Raw genomic sequence first — 22,762 nt, 5'->3', positions numbered from 1 at the left:
AGAACTTAGAACTAGTTAAACCTAACTAACCTAAGGACATCACAAACATCCACGCCCGAGGCAGGATTCGAACCTGCGACCGTAGCGGTCTTGCGGTTCCAGACTGCAGCGCCTTTAACCGCACGACCACTTACAAACGATAATCATCAGATAACCTGTATTGTAACGGAAAGAATACAAGAGATACGTTTGCCCCTCTCTTACTCTCACAGTAACGCGTTGAGTATGTTCACGAAACTGTTATAACATAAATCCAACAGATACATATAAAATTTTTATAGCATTCTATATCGTATCTCTCTTACTATTACGTCAATATTAAAAAGTAAATTATAAAAAGTAATTCTGCGTCACTGGAAAAAAATATATAGGCTAGCACCAGGTAATGGAAACAGACGGTTTTCACGCATTTAAAGGAAAGGGTTAAATATAACACGTTTTCTACAGTATTACCTGTCGTCAAGAGTCAAATACATTTGTGCAATTGAGTGACCTCAGTATATTTCTGTATTTGTTGCTGCTAAGTGTGTGAGCTCAACATAGTGACGAGTTGGAAAACTGATACAGCTTGTGGTCTAGGGGTTAGTATTGCTGCCTCTAGCTCGCGGGGTTTCGGGTTCGATTTCGGCCGGGTAGAAGATTTTCTTCGCTCGGGTGGACGTTTGTGTTATCATTTCATCTCAGTTTCAGCGTCCGGACAACCCATAAGATTATAGTGTGTTTGAAGTTTCTAGTTACCTTTATTTTAGCAAAGAGTCTAGTAAAAGACTATTTTATAAAGAACCACCCAACGCAAATACGAAGACGAAAATGAAGTATCAAAACACCTAAATGGGAACACAGTCTAAGACTTTCCCCACACATTTAAAGCTAATAAGGAGGACACACGATAATCCGCAATACTGTGAATGTGGCGGTATAACAACATGAGCCAGAAATGACGCAAAACAGAAAACGGAATTCTTACAGCTGTTTATCAGTTATCGCCAACTATCAGCCACTAATAAGGTAAGTTCCCTTCATCAAAATTATATCTTAATTTTAAAAACAGTAATAATGGTTTTTCAATAAATGTAATCTTACTCCGTAAACCCTAAAAATTACATTAAAATTATTCGAAAAAAAAACAGTCATGTTATATATATTTCTTTTGTTGGACGGTTTCGGTCTTCTATAAAGACATTAGATTGTTTTTCACTTCTTGGTGACAGCAGAAGACTGTAGCGTGGAGCAGGCCGCTCTGGAGGGTGTGTGGAACACTGCTTAGTGGAGGCGTGTGGAATACTGCAGTGGCCTCCAGAACGGCCTACACCAACGATTAAAAGATGTTTTTCTTGAGGCTATGTTCCAAAAATCCCTAAAAAGTGCCTCAAATACTGAGAGATGACTGTGGAGCGGAACCCTATAAGCCAATTAAAAAAAATTTTTAATAAGAACGGTAACAATGGTATTTGACTGTTTGATGAAAATCTTCTGTCCAGTATCTTGTTTAGTTTTATTCTATTTGCAAATGCCCTCCCTACACAAACCAAAAGGTTTTCCTGCGTAGAATACTGTGACCGAAGTGGCAGACCACTTGCCCGCGAAAGGCAAAGGCCCCGAGTTCGAGTCTCTGTCCGGCACACAGTTTTAATCTGCCAGGAAGTTTCATATCAGCGCACACTCCGCTGCAGATTGAAAATCTCATTCTGGACAATGCACTACGTCACCGAGCCACAATTGGCTTGAAGAACATTCTGGAGGGTTCAGCGAATGATTTGGCCACTCAGATCGCCCGATATGAATCACACCGAACATTTATAGAACATAATTGAGAGGCAACTCTTGTAGAAAATCCTTCACCGGTAACACTTTCGGAATAATGGACGCCTGTAGAGGCAGCATGGCTCACTATTTCTGCAGGGGACTTGTGACGACTTGCTGAGTCTACGCTACGTCGAACTGCTGCACTACGTCGGGCAAAGGAGGTCCGACACGATGTAGAAGGTATTCCATGACTTTTGTCATTTCATTGTAAACTAACATCACTTTTGAGAGTTGGCAGATCTCAACATAGCGTCAAGTGGCCAGAAAATAATCACAAGGGTACTCACGCGTCCGAGAAGCCCGGGAACAGGTGGTGTCCGAAGGCGGGCAGCACTGCGGGCCGTAGGGAGGCGGCGGCGGCGGCCGCGGCTGCTGCGGCGGCGGAGTGCTCCTGCAGCCCCGGGGGCAGCGCTGGCGACGGGGGGCGGCCAGAACCTCCGGAGGCAGAGCCCGCCCCCGGCGAAGAGGGCGCCGACACGCTGCCACACAAACACCACGTCAGTCTAGCTGCTGGTAAGTATGTACGGTGTTCCACACGGTAGCATCTCTGGACCATTATTGTTTACTATCATTATCAATACGCCAGATAAGCTCCTTCTCGGAGCTAACACGGCACCGGACCATGACAGAATTCCTATTAAATTTTACTTTGAGTACGCTGTCTGCTGAAGTGATACAGAAAGAAAACGTTGTCCATTTGGAAGACATCGGATGTGCTGTTTTATTTGAGTCAAAGATTGGAAGAGCTTTGTAAGATTTGCAATCGAAGTAATAGGCATACATAAGATTTATCCTGAATCATTAGGAAAAGTGCCAACCAAACGATTATTCGTGCCAGTGTGCGCAAGTTTATCAGACTGCGAGATCGTCCTTGCCAGCCGCTGTGGCCGAGCGGTTCTGGAAGCTTCAGTCTGGAATCGCACTGCTGCTACGGTCGTAGGTTCGAATCCTGCCTCGGGCATGGATATGTGTGATGTCCTTAGGTCAGTTAGGTTTAAGTAGTTCTAAGTCTAGGGGACTGATGACCTCAGATGTTATGTCCCATAGTGCTTAGAACCATTTTTCGAGATTGTCCTTCTGCCTTGTAGGTTATCCTCTTTTACTACACATGTAGACCTTAGACTTTTCCATAGCATCCACATTACGTTGACGGAGCCAAGTCAACCATTATATTCAGCCCTTACAAAACGAGCGTGCTATAAATCAATGCAACTAAATTCCGATCACAGATCTTAACAGCTGATGAAGTTACGAATCCGATGACTACAATCACGCTTCGGTTATGTATAGCAAGCAAGTACACAAACTTTATACGCAAATCTCTGCCAGTAAACTAATTATGCGTGAAATTTTGATACTATCATTAAGTCGCGGAACGCTAGGACTAACAGTGATTTCAGAACAAATGATTATTATAAATCAATTTTATTAAAAATCACAATATGGCACTGACCGTTTCCAATCAAATTTTGTTTGCGGTCCACGCGGTCGCGGAGAGAGACGATTTCTACGCTAGGTAACACATGAAGAACGTAGCGCTAGAGATGAAAAAATCCTCGCCCCCGCCATAAAGACGTAAAATGGATAGGTCAGTGCAGCTTCCCTGCAGGTTGGCTATGTTTTTAGTCACGACAGCATACTACCTACGTTACAAAACGGCCGGAAACACCGTGTCCCCTCTGATTTGTTTATCGATTGTATTTGATTCGTTTATCTTTCGTTAATGCGGCTTATTCGTCTTTCGTTAACGCAAGTCTGCTGCCAGAAGGTTAATAACCTGCGTATCTTGATGTCAGACTTGCCAAGTCCAACCTTGCTACTAATTTGGTCCCCTAGCGAGGATATAGCATCGACGGACGCGAGTAGATAGGACGTCCACCTGCGGTCGACACTACGATCTTCAAGCTACATACTCTTACATGTTGTCGCTGAGCTGGTAAGTGCTAGAGTCTACCTCATCCCTTGCAGCAAATTTCTGCACCTTTCATGGCCACTTCACAACTCTCATTTTCCTGTGTGAATTTTTTAGATGACATCGTGAACGTCTTTGACTGTAAAGTTATTTTTTTATAAAATCCGCTGTCGTAATTTAGGAGGTATGGCAATTTTAAGTGGAGTACTGCAAACTACAAAAACAGAGTGTGTATACAAAATGGGACTTAACACCATGCCACGCATGTGACAGCTATATAGGGTGAATCGGCTGCCCCTACCTATGGGTTTTAGGAAACCTGCAACGCCTTGAAAAACCACGTGCGAGAATTTCACATTCTCTTGCTTGCTACGCATAAACTATTAGTCCTACACAAAAAATTAACTGGACCTTTTTTGTAGGTAATTTAACGTAGTTAAATTTTGTATTGGGATACGTTTTGGGTGGAGGTCATAGTTTTCGAGATATTCAGGAAATACGCATTTGAAGCTCAATTTTATGCATTTCCCTTGACTGATTCAAAAACTACAGCCTCTAGCGAAAATGAATCCCAGCATAAAATTTAACTACATTAAATGTCCTACAAAATGGTCCGATTCATTTTTTCTGTGGAACTAATACAGGTTAGTTTGTGCATCGAGAGTTACAGAGTGTGAAATTTTTGCTTGTGTTATTTGATGGGATTCTGGATTAAATAAAACCTTTCGGCAAGGGCAGCTGATGGTTGATTGCTTGGTTGATTTGGGAGAGGGAACCAAACAACGAAGTCATCGGTCCCATCGGACGAGGGAAGGATAGGGAAGGTAAATCGGCCGTACCGTTTCAAAGGAAAAATCCCGACATTTTGCCTGAAGCGATTTAGGGAAATCACATAAAACCTATACCAGGATGGCCGGTCGCTGGTTTGAAGCGTCGTCCTCCCGAATGCTAATCCATTGAGGGGCAGCTGAATCAGCCTGTGTAATAAAATACAGAGCTAACAATAATTTACGACGTCAGATATTTTCTAAAGCTTGGACGTATGCTGAATCACAGTGGGATGTGGGTGACGGGGAACGAGTGATTTGGGGTGACGAATCACGCTACATCCTGTGACAATCCGATGGAACGGTATGGGTTGGCGAACACGTAGAGACCGTTACCCGCCATCTTATGTAGTAGAGATGGATAGTTCGCGAACTAACGGGTCCAAAGGAACGGTTCACCCAGATGAACGGTTCACCAAGGTGAACAGAACGAATTCTAAGGAACGGTCCTTCATAGTTCACTTCGGTTGCGGCTTTCTACTTATAGTTCCCGGGAACGGGAAACGGTCTGTCTCGTTCCCCAACGGCACGTCGGCCGGTCTCGTTCCAGCCTCGGTCCCGTTCCTGTCTGTCTCGGTTTCGGTCTCGCACGGCCGGACTCGTCCTTCTTCGCGTGGCCACTCGTCGCAGTTCGGCTGCCGACTGCTCATAGTTCAGTATCGAGTTGTTCGTTTCGTTCGCTTCGCACGCCCGTTCTAGATCTGTTTCAAACCTTTTTTGAACTTAGGTAAATTATATAAAAATTACGTGGTACGTAATACATACATCTTTTCAGGTAACAAAACGGCGTATCAGCTTACTTCACTATTTCGATAAACAGCAGAAGAAATACTAGTAAAACGGCAAGATTTTTTTTGTTATTACACATGCAAAGGACGTGAGCACGACACACACAAGGGCCATTTTCCGTCTTTTATTATCCAAGGTTAAAGACCATGTTCATTGTTATGGAAGCAGACCGACTTTCAACCGAATGCAGCCCGCGCTTCGTAATCGAATATATAGTGTCACGTTTTGTACAGAGAATATGATAACTCCTGCAATATTATTTCAGTGATACAGGGTGGCGCACGAAAAATCGGCCCGAGTGCTACACTGCTCATTGTCGCTTACCAATCGTCATCTCCTGTTTCGAAGTTGTTTCCATTAGTTTATTTGTTATTTCTTCAGTGCGTAATTATTACATGTTTATCTGTTCTGCTCGTAGCGGTCAACAAGTCGTGTGAAACTGGCGAGCAGCCTGTACTTGGCGCCAGTTTCTCGTGCGCCACCTTACATTATTTCACTGCGATCATCCACATAACGCTACAGTTGGCTAAACGAGATGTTTTGCAGAATCACGAAAATTACAAGTGCGTGAGAACTCTGTTATGAATAAAAACTCTGTACTCCAGGAGGGAGGCAAGTGCCCCCTCTTTGCGTCTTCCATATTCAATCACCTATGCTAGTAATTTTCAATTTTTCGTAAGAACCATATACCAAACACAGTGAACGGTCAACGAATAAAAATGAACGGTTCCGAAAAAAGAGCCATCACCAGTGAACTAGTTCCCAAGGATGAACGAGTTTGCCCATCTCTATTATGTAGAACCTACAGTGAAGTATGGAGGAGGCCGTGGTACGGTTTAGGGGTGTTTGTGGTTAGAATGTGTTCCCCTTATGGGGTTTAAGAAAACGCTAAACGCGGAGCTATGTCAACGCATTTAGCAGGATTGTGATCAGCGTACAGTAAAGGAACAGTCTGGATATGCGACTGTTTGTATCAGCATGACAGTGCACCCTGACGCAATGGAACTGCTTTGGGGAAGAGTTAGAACAACGACTTCTTTCCAGAGACATAGTCAGACATCACTACTTTCTTTAGTTTCGGCTCTTGAGAAGTAATGGGTTGCCATTCCTCCACAAACATTCAGAAACTTCAACGGCAGTGTCTCCAGCAGAATTCAAGCCGCCATAATGAGGGAGGGTGGACACACTCCATGCTAACGTCCACTAGTAGGTGTTCTGATACTTCTGATCAGATAGTGTATTACTTCCTCCCACATACGTCTCGCGAAATGATCACAACGAGAAAATACGAGAAATTAGAGACGACAGGGACGCTTACTGATTATCATTTTTCCCACGCGCCTTTCGCTAATGGGGTAGGTCACCTGACCAGGAGAGATGGTTCAAATGGCTCTGAGCACTATGGGACTTAACAGCTGTGGTCATCAGTCCCCTAGAACTTAGAACTACTTAAACCTAACTAACCTAAGGACATCACACACATCCATGCCCGAGGCAGGATTCGAACCTGCGATCGTAGCAGTCGCGCGGTTCCGGACTGAGCGCCTAGAACCGCTCGGCCACCGCGGCCGGCAGGGGCATATAGTGGTACGAGAAATACCCTTCGCCACGCACTATCACGTAGCTTGCAGATTATACAGCGGGTGATTCTAAAAGAAAGGAGAAATATCAATATTTTGTTACAGACAAACTATAAAAGATAGAAACACACCGAGCATGTCACTGCATAGAGGAAGGTTCAAAGTTTTGACACAGCTGCATTTTCTTTTTTTTAGCAACATGGCGACTAAACCGAAAGAGAAATGATTTTGTGTGCTGGAATTTGCGTGAAGTCTATATTCTGTTCATGTGCAACGTGCATCCCGCCGTCGATTCAGCAAGAAGCATAAAAAATTGTTGCACGATGGTTGCATTTGCAAATGTAGAAGCACTGGTCGGCCACACAAGTGTGATGAAAATGTCGAGCGTATCCGAGGTGTGCTCACACGAAGTCCTTGGAATTCCACAAGACGGGCAAGGCCAGAGAACTCAGCGTGTTCCGGCGTGTTCCGAAACGACGCCTGCATATGAAGCCTTACAGGTTGCATTTACTGCAGCAATTACGCCTCAAAGTGCCAAACAGAACTCACGAATTTTCCATTTCACTTCTCCACGATATATGGCAGAGGACACTTTTTCCAATGGACTCATCTTTCCGGACGAATTGACGTTTCATATATCGGGTAAAGTAACAAAATTCTGGTGTCGTCTTCGAACATGAAATAATCTCGCTAAAACTGAATGTGTTCTGCGCCGTTTCTGTTCACAAAGTTAATGGACACCTTTTTGTGGAGGAAATTGTGACGGGAATATCGTACCTGCACAAAAATCAGTCGTTTTTTCAACTTCAAAAAGCTTCCACTGATTTCATTTTTATACAAGACAGCGTCCAGCCTCAGTTTCACCTTGAAGTGCGACGTTATCGTAACAACACCATCCAACAACATTGAATAGGAAGAGGTGGACAACAAGATCTTGTTCACTGCTCTTGACCTCCCATGTCGCCAGACCTCAGACCTTGCAATTTTTTCCGTGGGGAGTACACGAAAGAGAGAGTCTTTGTCCCACCTATGTTAGCTGCTTTTCAAGAGGTGAGAAACTGAAGTTTTGAAGCAGGGACCAGTTGATTCGTGTGTGGAACGAAACGGATTATCGTTTCGATGTTTCTCAAGCAATGCATGGTGCTCGTGTTGAGTGTATGGTACAGCGTCTGTGCGAAAATAAAACTTTGAACCTTGCTCTGTCCAGTGACATGCGTAATATGTTTCTACCTTTCACAGTTTGCCTGTAATAAACAACTGAAATCTGTTCTTTCTTTTGAATCACTTTGTATATGTAGAGGTGTAGGAACTGGTGCGCTACTTGCCATGTAGTCCATGGAACTGGCTGGAGCGGTATGTGGTGATGCCAGACTGCCTACGGCGTTACTGGTTCGCGCGCAGCGCCGCATAAACACTTGCGCCCTATGTGTAACACCGTGTACTTTAAACAACGGTGTTTTTTTTTCCTTTCTGTGGAGTACTTCTGCCCTCCACGTTCTACTACACCTACGGCATAAGCCGCCGCGTGACATTTAGCCTTCCCATTCTGCTATCTTTACAAGTGTCGATGTCCGATGAACTGCACCCGTCCCTGTCACTTTTAACTCGCGGCGTGGCTCGGGCGACTGAAACCTGCCCTTTGTTACGCCTGGTCGCGTTTGATACGGCGACAGGCCGGAAAAAAGTAAAGGAGAAGATAAACAGAGCGCTGCCGTCCCCGGTGAGCTAACACGCGCTGGCCTTTCAAACCGAGTTACGTGTGTTTCGTCGCTTTTGGCCGCGACCGCGCGGCGTTCAAAGTCCGGAGCTGCGCGTATTTGCTCGGTCGCGGGACCCCCCCGTCTGTGCGTCTGTCGCGACGGCCGCGTCAGAAGCGGCGCCCGCAAACACCGGCGCCCAGCAGACGAACGCCGCCCGCGGCGACAGATTGTGTTTGCAAATAAAGCCGTAACCCGATTGCATGTTTGTCGCTGTGTCCGGCGGAGGCGAGCCACGATCCGGCCGCGATTGATGTCTGCCCGCTTTGATGTGACGGAGCAGCGGTACACCGCAAGTGCCGCCGGTACGCACTCGGGCAGGAGCCTGGATGGGATGACGCCGCCGGTTTTAACAGCAGCTGGCGTCAGTGCCTGGCACAGCTTTCTCTCATACACACGGGCTGTCTGTAATATTCGCACATCCGCAATTTTTAAAAATTTTTGACGTCAACTTTTAACAATGAAATACGTGAAGATAGTAACTGTTCTCGAGTGCCCGGCCGGTTGGCCGTACGGTCTAACGTACTGCTTTCCGGGCGGGAAGGAGCGCCTGGTCGCCGGCACGAATCCGCCCGGTGGATTTGTATCGAGGTCCGGTGAACCGGCCATTCTGTGGATGGTTTTTAGGCGGTTTTCCATCTGCCTCGGCGAATGCGCGCTGGTTCCACTTATTCCGCCTCAGTTACACTATGTCGGCGATTGCTGCGCAAACAAGTTCTCTTCGTACACGTACACCACCATTACTGTACCACGCAAACATAGGGGTTGCACTCGTCTGGTGTGAGACGTTCCCTGGGGGGCCACCGGTTGCCGAACCGCACAGTAACCCTGGGTTCGGTGTGGGGCGGCAGAGGAGTGAAGTGGACTGCGGTAGTCGCCGTGGGGTTGTGGACCACTGCGGCTGCGGCGGGGACGGAGCCTCTCCGTCGTTTCTAAAAAATGGTTCAAATGGCTCTGAGCACTATAGGAGTTAACATCTAAGGTCATTTGTGCGGTTCTAGGCGCTTCAGTCTGGAACCGCGCGACCGCTACGGTCGCAGGTTCGAATCCTGCCTCGGGCATGGATGTGTGTGATGTCCTTAGGTTAGTTAGGTTTAAGTAGTTCTAAGTTCTAGGGGACTGATGACCTCAGATGTTAAGTCCCATAGTGCTCAGAGCCATTTGAACCATTTTTTGAACATACAATACAATACAACTGTTCTCGAAAGAACAGATACCGTTGATGACCGTGCAGCTTCTCTAGAATAAATGATAATTAACTGAAACCCTCAGCTGCCGACAGGTGTAGTTGATATACCTCGATTGGAACAGCTGAAAATGGGTACCCAGACCGGGACTCGAACCCGGTTAACATACAATACAATACAACTATTCTCGAAAGAACAGATACCATTGATGACCGTGCAGCTTCTCTAGAAAAAAAGATAATTAATTGAAACCCTCAGCTGCCGACAGGTGATGTTGATATACCTCGATCGGGAGAGCTGAAAATGTGTACCCCGACCGGGACTCGAACCCGGGATCTCCTGCTGAGTAGGCAGACGCTCTATCCATCTGAGCCATCGAAGACACAGATTATAGCGCGACTGCAGGGACTTATCACTTGCACGCTTGCCGTGAAACCCACGTTCCCAACTGCCCACAATCTACATGCGTAATGCTCCCAATAGATATTTACCCATCCACTCATTACTCGCGCCAACTAAGGTGACGATTCCCGTAAGAGTTTGGTCAAGTATGTAGACTGCGGACAGTTGAGAATGTGGGTCTCACGGGAAGAGTGCAAGGGATAAGTCCCTGCAGTCGCGCTATTCATCTGTGTCCTCGGTGGCTCAGACGGACGCCGGCACGGTAGCTCAGCGTGTTCGGTCAGGGGGCTGCGTGCTCTCTGTAATAAAAAAACAGAGTCAAGGAATCAACGATCAACTTTAACGGATGTCTTGTGACGTCCGCCCAGACCAAACGTAACGAACTATATCGAACAAAAAGATGGATAGAGCGTCTGCCATATAAGCAGGAGATACCGGGTTCGAGTCCCGGTGGGGCAAACATTTTCAGCTGTCCCAATCGAGGTATATCAACAACACCTGTCAGCAGCTGAGGGTTTGAATTAATTATCATTTACAGTGAAATACTTTGAATGTTATATCTTTGTCACTGTATTATCATATCGATTACATCCCGTGTAATAGCATGGATAGCCGCAGAAATTTATAGGGGGGTAGAGGAGGAAGGCACAAGTCCGAAATTACTGTTTTTGACACAAACTGATTGCTCAGTTTCTAGACATCTGATATCACAAGAACTATAACTTGAAACGTGACACAACCTTCTGTCTCACAGAGTTGTTAGTTATCCATGTTGTCTCAGAATTCTGTAACGAATGAAGACACCGTGTTCCATGCTCAGGGGAGGGGGTGAGGGAAGTGCATCCTCTTGCCCGGGGTTGTGCGGAGACACACTTCTGACAAGGCAAACTGCCCACCGCGTTCCCCGCAGATTTAGTAGTAAGATGGTCCAGTAGATAACCCGTCAAAAACTGAACACAGATCAAGAACGAAACCAGGAACAAGGTTACTGAACTGTAAAAAGCAAAATAGAAGTAGTGAACGGTCAAAACTCAAAATGTGTAATGGCGAGCTGATTTGAATAACTACGGCGTCGTTGTTAGACAAGGGGAGACAGTGTTCAAATCTCTGTCGCGTCCCTTTTTTTCACAAAATTATCAACTGTCCGTCCACTCACTGACGGATCTGTTTGCTGTATTCGTTTGCAACAGCGAGGTACAACGAAGGGACCTCCAGACGTACATACAACCTATTTGTTCTACACAACCACCACATGTTATCACTCTTTCGGTCCGTTTTCGAAGTTTTGACTGTTGAATTCCTTTCTTATAACTCAGTTAACACCCTTTTATTTCTTGATTTCATTTCTGTGACAGGTCTGTGCGACATTTTGTTTGCTCTCACTATTCATTACAAGCCGGCCGCTCTGGGAGATCGGTTCTAGGCGGTACAGTCTGGAACCGCGCTGCTGTTACGGTCGCAGGTGCGAATCCTGCTTCGGGCATGGATGTGTGTGATGTCCTTAGTTTAGTTAGGTATAAGTAGTTCTAAGTTCTAGGGGACTGATGACCTCAGATGTTAAGTCCCATAGTGCTCAGAGCCATTTGAAACATTTATTCATCACATTTACTTGCGACGGTAATATTTCTCACCACATGACTCAGATTCCATAACGAATGTATTGTACGACAGTAATTGCAAAGGCTACAGAAGGAGAACACACGTAAATGAATGGACGGACAGTTCATAAGTTTATGAAAAAAATGGGGCACTAGGGAGATTTGAACACAGATCTCCCGCTCTGCAGTCCAACACCGTGCGCACACAATGACAACGCTATAATCCTTGCAATCCCCTCGATGCTGCACATATTGGAACTTGGACAGTTGATTGTTTACATTTTGCTTCTTTCACAGTTCATACTTCATTGCGTTCAGTTCTTGAGTGGGCCATTTTACCACTAAATATAACGGGTGTGCGATGGGAAGTTTACCTTGTGAGGAAGAGGCATTATACGAAGCCTGGGGCTCTCAGTAGGGTAAGTAGCTTTTCTCGGGTAGCATACAGGTGGTAAGAGACATGAAGGCGTGTTGGCTTACTGCTGCTCATTGGTCTGTGCATCATTCCTTAGAACTGTTACAGGATGACTAGTTATAGCTGTAGTTTCTAGCTATTTTTGAGCAGCACATTAGTTTCGTAAAAGAAAGTACGCTAGTGTCAGTGTGAGTTATCATCGACTGATCACTTCCTTTACGTAATTTTGTGTGTTGTTTAATATTTGAACAGCACAGTAATTATTGTGCAACATAAAAGATGAGTTCACTCTACAAAAGGTGAATGTCACTTGTTGTCCTTCTATTGCACATTACTATTCTACTAATCTAGCAAAAAGAAACTTAAAATGCCACAGCTGATTGCAACTGTTTATTTACAAGAAAAAGGTCGCAATGTTAATGTTTTCAAAGTTAACTGGCTTTTAATGTCTTCGAACAGAAACTCGAAACAGTTAAAGATTCACATCTGCTTATGTTTCATTATGAAAGCCGCATGGGGTAGCCGTGCGTTCTCAGGCATCTTGCCACGGTTCGCGCGGCTACCCCCGTCTGAGGTTGGAGTCCTCCCTTGCGCATGGGTGTATGTGTTGTCCTTAGCGTAAGTTAGATTAAGTAGTGTGTACGCCTAGGAACCGATGATCTCAGTAGTTTGGACCCACAGGAACTCACCAATTTCCAAAAAAATGTCATTATGAAAAGCAGTTCTGACTGCAAAAATTATTGAAATTGTACTTGCTTGAATCATCTCGGTTTTCAATAAAGTGAACGTGTAAAGTCCCTTGCTGAATTCAGCTAATGTGGTCTAGATGATTTTTTTTTCATTTGTTCATTTAGGACTGACGAGAATTTTCTTCGGAAATATTTTCGGAAAGTAAGGCTCTTTTGGTCCTCCCCCAGTTCTGAATACCGGTACTGTTGATTAGAGAATTATTTAAAACTGACTCAAGTAGTGAGGTTTTAAGCAACGTGTTTTGACAACGACCTCAATACTATCCACTACATGCGGTAGTTTGGACAGGAATTGGACTACGCTTAACTTTTATTTTTTGAATTATAATCATTAAAGTAATCCCTAAGTCAGGAATAGTTTCGTTAAAAGTAATCATCAATAGTGTTAAAGTGTCACACTGTTAGATTTTTTCATGTGCACAGCTTACGCGTCTGTAGCAACTCAAGGTTGGACTCTTTTTATGTTAAAATTAATGATATGTGGACAGTAACTCCACAGAATAGATAAGTTTTATCAATGGCAGATGACAATTCGGTAGTTAAATCCTCCACGAGGATTACCTCTGCCAATCACGTGTGGAGTTACGACATGCCCGCTTTTTCATACACTAGCGATGTGTCGCAGTAGTTAGATAACCTAATTCACACTCGGGAGGACGACGGTTCAAATCCCGGTCCGGCTATCCAGATTTTAGTTTGCCGTGATTTTCCCTAAATGTCGGGATGGATCCTCTGAATAGGCCACGGCCGATTTCCTTCCCCATCCTTTCGTAATCCGAGCTTCTGCTCTGTCTCTAATGACCTCGCTGGACGGGACGTTAAATCTAATCTTCATTCCTTCGTCACCTTTTCAAGGTGTTCGTGTCACACTCCTACGTTCGAACTGACAGTCGACACCACTCAGTGGAACCAGGAACACCTCTGCAGATGTCTGACGCTGCTGTGGATGACACGTCAGGAGCGATAAACTCTCGTGGACCATGACCATTCAGCCCGGAAGATTCACCAGCAACTAAGACAACCGATCGTGTAAACCTTCAATCTCTAATATATGGTCACTTGTGTTCCCTTGTATAACTGCACATTATGTATGATGCAGCCAGTTTCTGTCCGCTCACTTGTTACAGTTTCAGGCTGCCGCATGGTCTGGAAGGTCACAGTGAGACGGAAGGAAACTAACATGGCATTCGAAAAGTGACAACTTGTTGTATTTCACCGTGCGAAGGGTCGCATTTACAGAGCTATTGGTAGTTTCCTGACTATACACAGAATTACGGTTGGGATATGGTAGGACGATTTGGGAACAAGGACTGCATAGAATCTGTAAAATAAATAAATAAAATAAATCACCCACAGAACCTAACTGAAAGCGAAAGACAGTTGAGAACTTCTGGCCGTCAGCCTTCTGATTGCTCTCGTGTGGCAGCCTCGTATCATCTTAGAGTAGCATGTGCACCTAACGTTCTCAATTCCCTTACTTTTTTACGATCTACAGCTCCCTCATGTATCATGGATGTTATTGTTTGGTGTCTTAGCACATGCGCTGTCATCGTGTGCCTTCTTTTTGTATTTTCCACATGTTCGTCTCCTGGCCGATTTGCGAATAATGTCTTCATTTCTTATTTTATCAGTCCACCTAATTAAAACATTCTTCTATAGCGTCATATATAAAACGTTTCGATTCTCGTCTTTTTGTGTTTTCGCTCAGTCTATGTTTCACTTCCATACAATGTTGCGTTGCAAATGTACGCTCTCAGAAATTTCTTCCTCAAATTAGGGCCGATGTTTGATAGTAAAAGACTTCTCTTGTGCCGGTACGTCCTCTTTGCCTGTCATATTCTGATTTTTATGTCCTTCTTCCTTCGTGCGTCATGTGTAATTTTGCTTCCAAGGTGTCGGAATTCCTTCACTTCGACTACTTCGTGGTTCCCAATTTACGTGTTATGTTTATCACTAATCTCATTTCTGCTACTCATTACCCTCGTGTTTCTTCGGTTTACTCTCAGTTCATATTCTGTTCTCATTAGGCTATTAATCTCGTTCAAACGGACCTGCAATTCTTCCTCACTTTCCCCGAGGATAGCAATGCAATCAGCGACTCTTATCATTGATAACCTTTCACTCTGAATTTTATTCCTATTCCTGAACCTTTCTTTGATTACCTGCATTGCTTCTTTGACGTATAAATTGAACAGAAAGGGTGGAAGAGAACATCTTTTATATTTTCTGTATCTTATTCTTGTCAACACTTTGGGTACATGGGCTATTAAGCTGACTGTAGGACATTTTTCGTCCTCATCTGTCCATGCTATCTACGGGATTGTGTGGATGATATTCTACCCAAGTATTATGGCATCTCACTGGACACACACATTCGAGAAACCAACTTGAGTAGTCGTTTAGTTGCCGCTTTACCCAATGGTTAGAAGTTCCAGAGGAATGTTATATACGCCTACGCCCCTTCCTTGCTCGCAGTTCTTCCAAATCTCTGTTCAACTCTGACTAATACTCGATATCTCCCAAATTATTTGTTCTTCTGTGACTTCATAAGATAGTTCCCAGCCTCACATAGGCTTTAATTTCACCGGTTAATCAATAAAGAGGTTAAGCATAACCTATGAGTAAGTGCATCTAAAATGCAGTCTAGCTGCTGCAAGAATGTTACAAGCGAGTAAGTAATCAACTGTCCGGAGATTAGCAGGAAGAAGGATACACCGGAAGAGCGGCAAGGAAAAATCCATCTATAAAGAAAGTAAACCGTTGTATTACGTTGGTGCGTACGTTCGTAGCATTTTTCCTACAACAGATACACATAATGGAGACTTCAGTAACCAATAACATATTCTCCTTCACTTTTACAACAGTGTGCCAACGCTAGGATGACTTTCCGATTTCGTAACCGCAGAAATCGCGTGGTTTTGAGGCAAAGAACTCATCGAGTCAAGTTCGGAGATTATTTTCATCCGGAAGGGAAGTTCCTCGGAGGTTGTTCGATAGAGCGCCCAAAAGGAGAAAGTCTGTGGATGCAAGATCAGGAGAATGAATTGTTTGCGGAATCCAGCTCCTGTACAGTGTTCTTTGTCAGTCTAGCAGAATACGGGCGTTATCGTTTACACAGTCTTCCTGGTCGTTGTTCTTGGCTTGTCATTTTCTTGCCTTGCTCTCTCCAGTGGCATTACCCCCCTACACTGGGCAAATGTTCTGGCTGCCTGCGCTGCCGTCATCCCCCTACTAAGCTCAAACAGAAGAATATATCAGAAATGTTCCGATTTTCCACTTGGCAATTCATTTTCAAACTTCCAGAGCTCCACTCATTATTTCCAGATGACAAAATGACAATATGCAAATAGCAGCAGTGAACTACAAATAAAAAATGACGGTCGATAAGTAAACCCATGGCAACAGGAATACCAACGTGCAAAACAAAAACGCTACGAACTTATGCACCGACCTAATATGTGGGCGATGACGGCGGTACCCACCTGGGACTGTAGGACGCGGGCAGCGAGTTGGCCTCTGCGCCCGCCGCCGCCCCCGCCGCTGACGCCTCCGCCAGCAGGGGAGGCAGCGGGGGCGGCGCCTCCGTCTGCTGCGCCGGCGCGGGGGCGGAAGCGGACGCGGAGCCGGGAGCGCCTGACGCGCCGACGTCGGTGTCGCCAGCGTCGCTGCAGCTCAGCGGCGACCGGCTCGTGTCCGCGTGCACCACTGGCGCAGACGTCGACGCCGCCTCCATGTCCTCTACAGGGCTCGCTCCCTCACGGGACTCCACCTGCGCCCAACCAAAATCCAAGTGGACTCTTGAGCCGGCGTCCGCCATTGTAAGGCTATGTAAGTAACGAGGAGAAGGCCTCTGACACGGCCAACCGATTCGGCTATTGGGCACGTCACTAGTGTACAACCAAATGGAAAAGACTTGTTTTTGAGAAAACCACATTAAAGTTCGTGAAGAGCAGTCAACTCAGAATTGACAAGATCGGTAGAAAATCAAGAACTGAACACTTTTCTTCATTCTACACTAACGGAAAAACAAATCGCAACACCAAAAACTAATTAATGTAGAGTAATGAAATTTCGGGAATACATATGTCTAGTTAACATAGTTAAGTGATTAACATTGTCAGATCGAAGGTTAATGTCAGCGCGAAATAAGCCATTGCAAATGTGAAATGCTGGTGCATAATATCCGGTGTAACCACCAGAATGTTGAATGCAAGTATGCAAACGTGGATGCACTGTGTTGCACAGGTGCTGGATGCCAGTGTATGGGATGCAGTTCCACGCCTGTTGCACAAGGTAGATCAATATAGGAAAGGTTAATGATGTTTGTGGATGACGCTGGAGTTGTCGTCCAATGACGTCCAATATCTGCTCGATTGGAGACAGATATGGTAATCGAGCAGGCCAAGGCAACATGTCGACACACTGCAGAGCATGCTCAGTTACAACAGCAGTATGCTCGCGAGCGTTATCCTGTTGGAAAACACCCTCTGGAATGCTGTTCATAAATGACAGTACAACAGAGCGAATCATCAAATTGACGTTCAAATTTGCTTACAGTCAGGGCGCGTGGGATAACCAGGAGGGTACTCCTGCTCTCATACGAAATCACAGCCCAGACCACGACTCTAGGTGTAGGTCCAGAGTGTCTGCACGCAGACCGGTTGGTTGCAGGTCCTCAACTGGACTCCTTGTAACCAACACACGGTCATCAGTGGCACAGAGACAGAACCACCTCTCGCTCGCAACCAGTGAAGGCGCAAATGGCGCTGGGGTCAGCAGAAAGCACGCTACAGGGCGTTTGGGTTCCAGCTGAAGTAATCGATTTGTAATAGTTCGTTGTGTCGCTGTGGTGCCAACTGCTGCTCAGACTGCTGCTGCAGATGCAGTACGATGCGCCAGAGCCACACGCCGAACACGGTAGTCTTCCCTCTTGCTACATGGCCGTCCGGAGCCAGATCTTCTTCCGAACGTTCATTCTCGTGGCCACAGCTACCAGCAGTCATGTCCGGTGGCTACAATCCTGTCAAGTCTTCCTGCAATATAGGAACATCCAGCCTCTCGTAGCCCTACTACGTGACCTCGTTCAAACGCAGTAAGGTGTTGTCGCCTTAAACGCATTTTTTATTATCTCCACCTCGCCATGTCCAATCTCAAAGATAACTAACGCTGACGACCGTTACAGCGTGTATTTAAAGCAAATGTAATTTGCATCCCCAAAGTGGCGATAGTAGTGCCACTTTTATACGACAGGCGCGAAATTTGAACAGATATCATTTTCAGAAATAGAAACACGCCTGCCAACTTTCCTTTACGTCGCACAACTCCTTCTTCGTGTTGCGATTTTCTTCGTCGGTGTACATGGGATCGGCAAACGCATATTTTCCTGGAAAGAACCTTTTTTTACTGCCGCGTATATTCCTATAAGATGAATGCTGTACAATGATTGCGTCGTTTTGGTGTAGCGACCAAAGCATTTGGTTGAGGAGCAGAGAACCTGTGTTCCACTCTCAAATGCATTCATCCTCTATTTTTCATTAGTATTTTTTTCCGTTTAGAAACTGGTAGGAATATGAGAATTAATAAAATAAGGAAGGCAAATAAATTTTTCAAATAATTTGAAATAGTAAATTTTGAGCCTCTTTATATGAAAACAATTCTATATGCTTCTAAGTCGAACGTTCGATGCAATTTACCGGATAAACGGGAAAAACGAAACCTGGCGCATCATAAAATAATGTATTCGTACACGACGTAATATTGCATCACAGTATCTGTAAAACTGTTGGCCAATGTTCTCCCGTTCTTATAAAGAAGAGATGATTAATTGGGTCCTCGGGGTATGCAGGACGTTAACTGTTTAACCGACTCGTTAAAAAATGATTACGTCACCTGCTACAAATCCGGTAAATTACAAATTAAATTTACAAAAGAAATCTTCAGAATGTATTAAATAAAAAAAATTAATTTAGACTTTTTTGATGCCTAGGCAGGATTTTTTTTTTTTTTTGCCTTATAACAAGTTTTGTTATCCTTTGCCGACCAGTGTGCCCGAGCGGTTCTAGGCGCTTCATTCCGGACCCGCGCTGCTGCTACGGTCGCAGGTTCGAATCCTGCCTCGGGCATGGATATCTGTGATGTCCTTAGGTTAGTTAGGTTTAAGTAGTCCTAAGTTTAGGGGACTGATGACCTCTGAAGTTAAGTCCCATAGTGCTCAGAGCCATTTGAACCATTTTAGTTGTCTTTTCTTTTTTTTTCTCATAAATTAAAGTGCGCTAACTAATTCAGTAGTGCTTTAGAGGTGCTTCAATTGTGTAGCGAAAAAACGTGTGATCTAGGCATTAGAAAAATTTTAAATTAAAAAAAATTTATATCACAAATTGCATTAAGACTACTGTCTCCTCACTGACAGTGTCAGGCCTCATATATTGAGGGCATTTTAAAACCAAACGTCACTGACAAAAAGTTTTGCCCGACATTGGATTCCTGGGGTGGATAAACAATACTGCCATGTATGATAGCATTTTTATAAATGACGAGCGTCAACCGATTTTTTTGGAAATTTGTGGTAAGGTCTTATGGGACCAAACTGCTGCGGTCATCGGTCCCTAAGCTTACGCACTACTTAAGCTAACTTAAACTAACTTATGCTAGGGATAACACACACACCCATGCCCGAAGTAGGACTCGGACCTCCGACGGGGGGAGCCGCGCGGACCGTGACAAGACGCCCTAGACCGCGTGGATTCACCCGATTTCTATGGTAGTAATAGTACCACCGAAGCGTACACCTGTTTTCCAGCGATGTCTACATCTACATCTACATGGATACTCTGCAAATCACATTTAAGTGCCTGGCAGAGGGTTCATCGAACCACCTTCACAATTCTCTATTATTCCAATTTCGTACACCGTGCGGAAAGAACGAAAACCTATATCTTTCCGTACGAGCTCTGATTTCCCTTATTTTATCGTGGTGATCGTTTCTCCCTATGTAGGTCGGTGTCAACAAAATATCTGCGCATTCGGAGCAGAAAGTTGTAATTGAAATTTCGTGAGAAGATTTCATCGCAATGAAAAACGCCTTTCTTTTAATGATGTCCAACCCAAATCCTGTATCATTTCTGTGACTCTCCCATATTTCGCGATAATGTAAAACGTGCTGCCATTCTTTGAACTTTTTCGATGTACTCCGTCAGTCCTATCTGGTAAGGATCCCACACCGCGCAGAAGAATTCTAAAAGAGGACGGACAAGCGTAGTGTAGGCAGTCTCCTTAGTAGATCTGTTACACTTTCTAAGTGTCCTGCCAATAAAACGCCTTCCCCACAACATTTTCTGTGTGTTCCTTCCAATTTACGTTCTTCGTGATTGTAATACCTAGGTACTTAGTTGAATTTTCGGCTTTTAGATTAGACTGATTTATCGTGTAACCGAAGTTTAACGAATTCCTTTAAGCACTCTTGTGGACGACCTCACACTTTTCGTTATTTAGGGTCAACTGCCGATTTTCGCACCATTCAGATATCTTTTACAAATCATTTTGCAATTTGTTTTGGTCTTCTGATGACTTTATTAGTCGATAAACGACAGCGTCATCTGCAAACAACCTAAGACGGCTGTTCAGATTGTCTCCCAAATCGTTTATATAGATAAGGAACAGCAAAGGGCCTATAACACTACCTTGGGGAATGCCAGAAATCACTTCTGTTTTACTCGATGACTTTCCGTCAATTACAACGAACTGTGACCTCTCTGACAGGAAATCACAGATCCAGTCACTTAACTGAGACCATATTCCATAAGCAGGCAATTTCACTACGAGCCGCTTGTGTGGTACAGTGTCAAAAGCCTTCAGGAAATCCAGAAATACGGAATCGATTTGAAATCCCTTGTGAACAGCACTCAACACTTCATGTGAATAAAGGGCTGGTTGTGTTTCACAGGAACGATGTTTTCTAAACCCATGTTGACTGTGTGTCAATAGACAGTTTTCTTCGAGGTAATTCATAATGTTCGAACACAATATATGTTCCAAAATCCTGCTGCATATCGACATTAACGATATGGACCTGTAATTTAGTGGATTACTCCTACTACCTTTCTTGAATATTGGTGTGACCTGTGCAACTTTCCAGTCTTTTGGTACGGATCTTTCGTCGAGCAAACGGTTGTGTATGATTGTTAAGTATGCAGCTAATGCATCAGCGTACCCCGAAAGGAACCTAATTGGTACACAGTATGGACCAGAAGACTTGCTTTTATTATGTGATTTAAGTTGCTTCACTACACTTCTACCTACTGGGATAATGTTATTATGGAAATTGTTGAAATTAAACTGGCAACTGATCCCATAAATAGAGAAGCAGGTTTTTGCATAAATTATTCTTAGAATCCCTCTCTGTCTTCGCTCAAGGAACAGATGGACGCAGTTAATGCTACTGGATCTCCAACTGGTGATGAATATTCACTATCGATAACTTCTGACGTTGGTCATCTTTGGTTGTGTTGTGGCATTAGTTGTTTACGATGTGTGTTTGTGGGGGGGGGGGGGGGGAGGTGTCTTTCTGCATACTCGGCCATCTCAGGGTTTGAATTTATACTACTGGAAAAAGAAAGAAGAATATCTTGACACAAGTGACTAAGGCGTGCCATACTTGCATGGGACACAACGAGGGGGCAGTTAATGCGATGATCAAACACGCAGGGCTGCCGGCAATACAGGAACAGCGATATCACCCGAAAATGTTGTAAGCTTCGGAGCAGATGTTCAGCTCAAGAGGCAGTAGTAGCCAGTTTCCGTCTGTGTCTGCAACATTGTCAGCATGCTGCGACAGCATTGGCGTGAACCGTTTCTGCAACTGACGGAGATTGAGCGAGGGGTATAGTGGGTCTGCGGGAAGCTTGATGGTCATATAGCAGAACTGCGCTACACGTGGATCGAGAGATCTCCACGGCGCATCGATGTTTTCACCAGTGGTCAGCAGAAGGCGCACATCCCCGGCAGCTTGCGTTCGGACAGCGGCAACGCACAAATGCACCCCAAGAGCGTCGCATCTGACCAAGTACCGTATTGGACCGCACCAAGACTTCACAACAAAATAGTGACACTGTTGCTATGAGGGCATCAGCGAGGGCTATTCGCAACTGTCTCTGTGCAGAAGAGCTGCCCTTCTGCGTGCCTTTAGGAAATCTTCCGATCACGCCCCAACATCATGCAGATCGCTTCTAGTGGTGTCGCGATAGGCGCTTGTGGAAGGACGATCGAGGACTACTTATCTTCAGTGATGAGTGAGTCGCTTCTGATTTGGTGCCAATGTTGGTCGTACGCGTGTGTGGCGTCGTGCAGGTGAGAGTGTATACGACAGAGGCACACAGGGCCAACACATGGCTTCATAGTATGGGGAGCGATGTCTCATAACGGATGTTATTCTCTGGCGATCGAAGAGGCAACACTGGACAGTGCACGGTACATCCAAAACACCATTCAACCCGTTCTGTTACCATTCCTGTGCGATGTGCTTTTCCAAGATGGCAGTGCACGTCCACATGTATCCCGTGACACCCAGCCTGCTCTCCACGGTGTACGTCAACTGCCATAGCCAGCACGATCCCCAGTTCTGTCTCCCACCGATCATGTTTGAGACTGAATGAAAGGGTGTAAGTGGGCTGCCGCTGTGTTAGCAGCGCCGTGTAGCGCTTTGCATTGGATCTCTGACTGCGCTTTCTTTGTAAGAGACTCTT

At 45.0% G+C, this 22,762-nt stretch overlaps 1 protein-coding gene and 1 non-coding gene across 2 annotated transcripts in view; both read right to left on the bottom strand.

Moving 5' to 3' along the window:
• Positions 1–22,762, bottom strand: part of LOC124594490 (paired mesoderm homeobox protein 2B) — a 537,638-nt gene that overhangs the window by 126,233 nt on the left and 388,643 nt on the right. Inside the window, exon 8 of the mRNA XM_047132865.1 lies at positions 16,505–16,791. Coding sequence (XP_046988821.1) covers positions 16,505–16,791 — 287 coding nt within the window. The remainder of the gene's footprint in view (positions 1–16,504; positions 16,792–22,762) is intronic.
• Trnas-acu lies at positions 10,167–10,240 on the bottom strand. Its single transcript has one exon. It is a non-coding gene; the product is annotated as a tRNA-Ser (tRNA).

Source organism: Schistocerca americana, chromosome 2, assembly GCF_021461395.2.
Source record: "Schistocerca americana isolate TAMUIC-IGC-003095 chromosome 2, iqSchAmer2.1, whole genome shotgun sequence".
NCBI classification, from domain to species: domain Eukaryota; kingdom Metazoa; phylum Arthropoda; class Insecta; order Orthoptera; family Acrididae; genus Schistocerca; species Schistocerca americana.
Note: the sequence above shows the minus strand (reverse complement) of the source record. Positions and strands in the feature narration are given on the sequence as shown.